Here is an 8,194-nt window from a genome sequence, read left to right on the forward strand (position 1 = left end):
CGGCTGGTGGGCTGAAAGACACCACAAGCTCCTCATGGAATTGATGCACCCTTTCCTTTCCCAGGGAGTCGATCGCATTGACCTGCCAGGTCTCCGAAGTTTGAGAACGGCCCGTACCCTTCTGGAAGGCATGGTGCTGACCGTGGAGCCTGGCATCTATTTCATTGATCATGTCTTGGACCAGGCCTTGGCTAACCCAGCACAGGCCTGTTTCATCAACAATGAAGTCCTGGCACGTTTCCGAAATTTTGGTGGGGTGAGTAACTTCGTTAGGGCGCAACGGTGGGCCAGAAAAATGTGACATTGATGAGAAATGTCTGTGAAAATTCACAGTCATCCAAGTTATGGTTGTCCCGAAAGGGCTTTTTTCAAGAGGCAAATGAGACTTTCTGGTTTTTCTTTGAAGACTTTTTGCTTCTCATCCAAGAAGCTTCTTTCGCTCTGACTGGATGGTGGGGAGTGGAAGGATTCAGTCTGTCAATCCACCATCCAGTCAGAGTGGAAGAAGCTTCTTGGATGAGAAGCAAAAAGTCTTGAAAGAAAAACCAGAAAGTCCCATTTGCCTCTTGAAAAAAGCCCTTTTGGGACATGGATGAGAAACTCTTTGAAAACCCAGTGCATGCAGAATGCCCTGAAGAGACATCACAGTCTTCTGGAGGGGGCAGATTTAGGTGGAATGAGACAAAGAATGGCCTAAAAATACCCAAAGGGTTTGGTGCCCAATCGGAGTTTAAATTTGGAACTTGCGAGAGGTCCACATTTTTCGGAGTTTGCCATTCTAGAAAGTGATTTTAAATGCTCTGCCTTTAGGGAACATTTTCTTTTCATCCACCGGTCACCTAAGCCAGTGTTTCTCAACCTTGGCCACTTGAAGATGTCTGGACTTCAACTCCCAGAATTCCCCAGCCAGCATTCGCAGCCATTCCCCAGCCAGGCATTCGCTGGCTGGGGAATTCTGGGAGTTGAAGTCCAGACATCTTCAAGTGGCCAAGGTTGAGAAACACTGACCTAAGCAATGTTGGTGCCAAAGGGAAGTAATTTGGATGAAGTTTTGGAAACTCCGGGCTTAGAACTCTCCAGTTCTCGTCCCGAAAGGAACAGCAGCATCTTTGAATCGTTTGTGCACCCTCAGGTGCTTCAGTCACCTGTTGGAGGAGAAAAGAAGCAAAGGCAAAGAAGGAAGGCACCAGAGCAACAGCCAGTGAGCTGGAAAACACCCAGAGCCAGGTGGAGGGGACCAGCTGAGGGCAGGATCCCAAGCCGGGGTTTCCCTCATTACCTCTCCCCTCGTGGAGCTCTGGCAGCTGCCTCTGGCAAATCTTGCAGACTTTGGCAAGTTTGTGGAAGAAGCCTCGAGTTGGATCCCAGAGCCCATCCAGAAGGAGCAGAAGTCATTCTCCTGCCCCAGGGCTGCCTGGGAACAGAAGGTCCCGGAAGAGAAGGTTTCGCAACAGAGGCATCCTCTGCTCCAATGATGACTGGATGTTCAGCTGATCAGAAATCTCCACCAGAGGTTTCACTGTGTCACAGGGTGGAATTTGGGTTCTTTGGTTTCCACCAGGACGGGATCCCTCAGCGCCAGTTCTCTGAGTCATCCCGTCTTGGCTCAAAAGCTCCGTGTGTGTGTGTGTGTGCAGAGTATACAGTCTTATCAAGCCAGGTGGGACTTTACCTTCTGCTGCTGAATTCTCTCCCCAGGTTGGAAAGGTTATCGCTGCTCTGGGCTGCTTTTTTTATCAGTGCGTTTGAGCCAACCAGGACTCTGGGGCTGAGAAGTGGGTGTCACCTGGGGCTCTCTGTTGGGAAGGCTCTCTGGTGCTCCAGCAAATTTGGCTGCATCAACCAGCCCAGAAGCCTGGTGGCCTTGAGTTTCTTTCCTCTCCTCCTAGCAAGGACCAAGGGGCTCCCTGAATGTTGCCCAAGGAGGCAGCTGCCCTGGGGCAGCCTCTGCAGCTGCTCCTTCTCCTGAAGCCCAAATGTCTTCTCCAAGCAATGGCTGCGTAATTGATCTCTTTTAGAATGTAAGGAAGCCATAAGCACCAGATTTGTCTAGAGCTGGTTCTCTCTAAAGGGAAAAATAAGAATGCTGACAGATTTCTAGTCAGGGTGTTCATAGAATCATAGGTTAAAAGGGATCTTAGAGGTCTTCTAGTCCAACCCAACGACCAAGGGAGAGATCCTCAGACCATCCCAGACAAATGGTTGTCCAGGCTTTTTTTATACATATATAAATCTCCAGTGATAAAACACCTCCAACTCCAGGAAGGAAGCTGCCCTACTGATGAATTGTTCTCACTGTCAAGAAATTCCTCCTTAGTTCCAGGTTGGGTCTCCTTCTCCCACCCAAGGCTTCCTGTCCTGCCCTCAAGGGCTGTGGAATATGAGCGTCGTTTTTCCTGTGACAGCCTTTCAAGGATTGGAAGATAGCAACTATTCTGTTCTGTTCTATTCTAATTTTCTTAAGAATGTTTACATGGGGGCTAAATAGCAATTCAATAGTACTTAGACTTATATACCACTTTACAGTGCTTTTACAGCCCTCTCTAAGCGTTTTACAGAGTCAGCCTCTTGCCCCCAACAATCTGGCTCCTCATTTTACCCACCTCGGAAGGATGGAAGGCTGAGTCAGTCTTGAGCCTGGTGAGATTTGAATTCCTGACTCTGATCAGAATTAGCCTGCAATACTGCATTCTAATAGGAAGGAAGGAAGGAAGGAAGGAAGGAAGGAAGGAAGGAAGGAAGGAAGGAAGGAAGGAAGGAAAATAGCAACAGCACTTAGACTTATATATCACTTCACAGTGCTTTCCAGCCCTCTCTAAGCGGTTTACAGAGTCAATCTATTTGCCCCCAACAATCTGGGTCCTCATTTTACCCACGTCGGAAGGACGGAAGGCTGAGTCAACCTTTTCAACGTTTTGTCCAGGTCGAAGGCCTCTTTTTGTCAATGAAAGGAGAGCAGCTGCGTTTCCTGGATAGTGAAGAGTGAGAACTTGTAGATTTAGACTGAACAGCTGTCAGCTGCCTGCTGAACAAATTCTGCCAAGCTTATTTAATTCTGGTCCATAATAACACTTAAATTAATCTTAAATAATGAAGATAATTTGACAGTCAGCTTCACTGAGCACTTTAATAAGACTCAAAGACCGGCTTTGTTTGAATAAATGGATTATTTTGCAAGCAGGACAAATGTTAAACTAGCATTATTTTTAGATCAAAATGTTAAGAGGTCAGAAACAATTACAGGCAGTGTATAGTGGGAATCAGCAGCGTTTGTGTTCCTTTGGCTTTGACTCTTGGATAAAATTGCCTTTATTGCAGCTTAGAGACTTACTAGCACATTTCTGATAAGATAAGGGATAATGACGGAGTCTGCATATTTAACCAGGAGAGATTAGCACTGGGCGCAGAGACTGGGTGCAAAACGGGCTGTCCTTTTCATTCACACCCAATGAGAACAGGAAAGGTTTCCAAAGATCTTAGTAACAGTATCAGCTACAAAGCATCCTGTCCCATTGCGCCTTTTTAAAAGGCAAAGGGGTGAAAAGAGCTTCACAAGCAGAGAATGGGAAGGAGAAACCTATTTATGCTGCAGTCCCAAAGTCCTTCTTACGTTGGATCTTTATTTGAGGCGGTTGATCCAACTGGAGCTGATAACATTTTATGCCGCAGAGAGGAGGGGATCAAGCTATTCTCCAAGGCACCCGAAGGCCAGACAAGGAATAATGGATGGAAATTGATCAAGGAGAGATTCAACCTGGAAATAAGGAGGAATTTTCTGACAGTGAGAACAATCAACCCATGGAACTGAAGTTGCCTTCGGAAGTTGTGGGAGCTTCATCCCTGGAAGCTTTCAAGAAGAGACTGGACTGCCCTCTGTCAGAAATAGTGTAGAGTCCCTTGCTTGGGCGGGAGGGTTGGACTAGATGACTTACAAGGCCCCTTCCAACTCTGTTAATCTGTTATGCAGGCAGCATATTTTCAATGCTGAGCACATAATTTCTGTTGGTTATATTTATGTTGTCTATCTTTGTGGATCAGATTAATTTGGGGTGGGGGACAAAGGTGAAATCCTCCCGGTTCGGCCAAACTGGCAGGGACGATTGGCATCAGTTCGCCCACGCCTGCCTGCTCATCCTGTCGCCACTCACCTCTTCTGGCCGCTCGACCCACTCACCCACCCAATCCAAACGTTTCTTCCTCCGATCACAGCAGAGCTGCTGCAGCCAGGGAGGGGGCCGGGGGGGGGACCATAAAGGGAGCAGCAGCCCTGCTGTGAAGGGGGGGGGAAGAAACGTTCAGATTATTTCTGCCACAGAATTCAACATTAAATGCAGCAGAGACCATAAAGGGAGCAGCAGCTCCGAATGGACTCATACACATTTTTTCTGTGGGCGTGGTTTGGGGGGATGTGACTGAGTGGGCATGGCCATGATTGACAGTTGGCCACACCCACTCAGTCATAGGACACCACCAACAAGCCACGCCCACAGAACCAGTAGTAAAAAAAAATTGAATTTCATCACTGGGCGAAAGGGGTAACAAAATACTGAACAACAAGCATGTGAGACAATCCCAGATGGAGCAGGGCTTCATAAAAGGAGGATGCGATCACTTCTTCCTTTGAGCTGGTTAGGAACTCTGTTCATGCCCATGTGCCACATGCTCCCCCCATCTGAAGCAGGACCCTGAAGTAGCAGGTGCATGAAGAGAAGTCCGCAGGTTGGCTGTTTTCATCCCTGCTATCGTTGCAGGCAGTCCTCAGCTTACGACCCCAATGGAGCCCAAAATTTATGTTGCTAAGCGAGACATTTGCTAAGTGAATTTGGCTCCATTTTACAACCTTTCCTTCCGCAGTTGTTAACTGAATCTGGTTTTCGCATTTGACTTTGTCAAAAGTTTGCAAAAGCTAATTTACATGGCCCCGCCCCTGGGACCCTGCAACCGTCATAAATGTGAGTCATTTGCCAAGGGTCTGAATTTTGATCACGTGATGGTGGAAATGCTGCGACGGTTGTAAGAATGAAAAATGGTCATAAATCACTTTTTTCAGTGCTGTCGTAACTTTGAATGGTCGCTAAATGAAATGTTTTAAGTTGAAGAGGACTTGTACTGGTGATGAAGAACTTGTCTCCCCCCCCCAGTCTACCCCGAAAGTGAAGGGTATGGAGAACCTAGGTTTTCAGAACAGAACAGAACAATAGGGAATGGGAATAGAATCTTGGAGGTCTTCTAGTCCAGCTCCCTGCTCAAGCAGGAGACCTTCCACCATTTCAGACAAGTGACAGGCCAGTCTCTTCTTAAAAGCCTTGTGATGGAGCGCCCACAATTCCTGGTGGCCAGCTGTTCCACTGGCTATGAGGTGGGAAGGAAACATTAAGAAGAGAATGGTTTTGATCTCGGTAAACGGTTGCCTAGCCTTAACTAAGCCAGGTTAAAAGGGAGTTACGCCATTTTGTCCTGTCACTGCACCTGATCAGGTGTCTCTGTCTTTTCCCAGGTACGGATTGAGGATGACATTGTGGTGACAGCCAGTGGGATGGAACTGCTGACTTGTGTCCCTCGTACGGTGGAGGAAATCGAAGCCTTCCTGTCAGAGTCTCGGGGCAGCACCAAATCTTTTGCTTCGGCCTCTAGCTAGGTGCCCCCTCCTCACCTGAGGTTTGCGGTTCCTTGCAACCTGCCCAGCACCTCCAAGAAAAGCCTGCTTATAAAAGAATCAAATTCATTTGTTTTCCTATGGGAAAAGGGGGGGGGGAGTGAGGGTACCAATAACCAAATCTGATTATGCTTGACTCGATTCTCCCTCTTGCCCTTTTACAAGTTTTTCCTGAATGATTGACTGGTGTAGCTTTGATAAGCAAATACAACAATCAGTGCAACCGAATCTTCTTCTCTTCTCAATAGCCAATAAAGAGCACAAGTTCTGCCAATGAAATAAATGCATAAAGTGTGTTGATTTGAAGATCGCTTTGGCCCCTTCCGAATTTTTTTCTGAGATCCCCTTTTCAAGGTTCAGGTTTTGAAAGGTTTGACTATGTCCCACCTAAGGTGAGGGGTGGAAAGGAAGGCCCTCTGGTCCGCTTTGGTCCCCCGTTTCCCCAGAAGCCCAGGTCACCTTTAGCCCAGGAGAAAGAGAGGAGCCACCAACCTCTTGCCACTCAACTTCCAGCCAAGGATTGCTGTCATTGCTCATCCGAGTGGCTTAGTGACTATGTTGGGTTATTCTTAAATGTGTTAACTCCCAACATTTATTTCCTTGACAAAGAATTCCTGATTTCACATTCTGCCCAACTGCAATGGAGAAACAAAACTTCACTTGAAATTCATGTTCATTTTGCCTAGTACTCTTTGCAATTTATATATATATATTTGAATAGTATGGTAGACTTTGACTTACAACCAGATTTCCAGTTATAGTCCTAAGTAGTAGCACCCTTGTGACCAGACCAGACATACTCTAGAAAGAGTGCAGAGAAGAGCAACCAGGATGATTAGGGGACTGGAGGCTAAATCATACAATGAACAGTTGCAGGAACTGGGTATGTCTAGTTTAATGAAAAGAAGGACTAGGGGAGACATGATAGCAAGTCTTCTGATATCTCAGGGGTTGCCACAAAGAAGAGGGAGTCAAGCTATTCTCCAAAGCACCTGAAGGCAGGACGAGAAGCAATGGGTGGAAACTAATCAAGGAGAGAAGCAACTTAGAACTAAGGAGGAATTTCCTGGCAATTAGAACAATTAGTGAAACAACTTGTGAATGCTCCAACACTGGTAGTTTTTAAGAAGAGATTGGATAACCATTGGTGCAGGGTTTCCTGCCTAAGCAGGGGGTTGGACTAGAAGACCTCCGAGGTCTCTTCCAACTCTGTTATTCTATATATTTTTAGGAGGTGGTTAAGTGAATCTCTGTGGCTTTATCTCTTTATTTGCTGGAAACTGGCAAAAAATATTGGCAATTGAAGTCAAATGGCCACAGGGCACTGCAAGTGGCTACAAAGGTAAATTGGTTACCAAGTGCCCAAAATGTGGTCACAGGACCACAGGGTTTTTTTGGGGGGGTGGTGTCGCCTGACATTTTACAATGGTCAGAAGTGCTTTATGGGCCATAAGGTGTCCATTCTGATCCCATCATAATTTTGACCTATCATTAATGGTCCGTCATAAATCAAGGTTTCCTGTAAAGTTTTAATTCAAAACAGTATTTCACTCCCTTATATACTTTAACATAATTTCCTTTTGTTATACCTTTTAAATGAGAAACCTGCAAACAAAAAGCTGAAGGATAGTCCTTTAAAAAGCAAAGAAATAAAAAGTATGGAATCTGTAGAACTAGAAAATTATACAAGAGGAATAAATCACAAGCCCCTTGAGTATGTACAAGATTTTCAAAAATATTTACAGAATACTTGAGTAGGAAAATAAAATGCCAAGTTATTAAAATACTAATTAAAAGAAGCAAGATGTGAGCCTGCTTTGTGTTGCAACAATTGTTAAAGGATGGAAAGATGCAAACAGCTTTTTAGCTTCTATGATGTAGTAGATAAATGTTTATTAGGGATAGATTTTAAAAGTGATGCTAAGAATGCAGTAAGAATGGTTAATATGAAAAACCAAGTACATAAATAAATACATTTAGAGTTGAATGAAAGCCAGAATTGAAGAAGGGGGAGCAAACAAGCTAAGTTGGGATCCTGATCCTCCAATTAGATGAATTTTTCTCCTGGCATGAAAGAAATAGATATTCCACCCCAATAGAAGCTTCAAGTAAAATGTAAAATCCAAGTAAAACAAAAGTACAGTATGTTGCAAGCACTTTAAAAAAGATAATTTGAAAACTTGGTATGACTGGCTTTTAAGGAAATTACAGATACGGATTGGAAAGTAATCTATTTTACATTTTTGAATGTCATATTTGGTCTACAAATGCATGATTTATATAGTAAGAAACTTTATATATAAAACATGACATTTATTGGATGAGAGGGGATTCTGTAAGATTTTTAAACTATGTGCAATGATTCTTGCATAGTGTACTCAGGTATATTTTTATACCTCTCCAGGGTCATCTTCTCAGCCCAGCCTCCATTCCTCTTCCTAGCCTCTCCAAATTCAGTATTATTGGAACTACAGCTTGTTAGAAACAATTAGGCTTCAAATACAAATTACTACAGCTTTACAGAAATATAGGTCAGCA

At 44.7% G+C, this 8,194-nt stretch overlaps 1 protein-coding gene across 1 annotated transcript in view; it reads left to right on the top strand.

The window, feature by feature from the left end:
• PEPD (peptidase D) overlaps nt 1-5,956 on the top strand; it is a 174,740-nt gene extending 168,784 nt beyond the window's left edge. Inside the window, exons 14-15 of the mRNA XM_032230515.1 lie at nt 65-256; nt 5,498-5,956. Coding sequence (XP_032086406.1) covers nt 65-256; nt 5,498-5,638 — 333 coding nt within the window. The 3' untranslated portion in view covers nt 5,639-5,956. The remainder of the gene's footprint in view (nt 1-64; nt 257-5,497) is intronic.
• The last annotated feature ends 2,238 nt before the right edge of the window (nt 5,957-8,194 follow it).

This window comes from Thamnophis elegans, chromosome 14, assembly GCF_009769535.1.
Source record: "Thamnophis elegans isolate rThaEle1 chromosome 14, rThaEle1.pri, whole genome shotgun sequence".
NCBI classification, from domain to species: domain Eukaryota; kingdom Metazoa; phylum Chordata; class Lepidosauria; order Squamata; family Colubridae; genus Thamnophis; species Thamnophis elegans.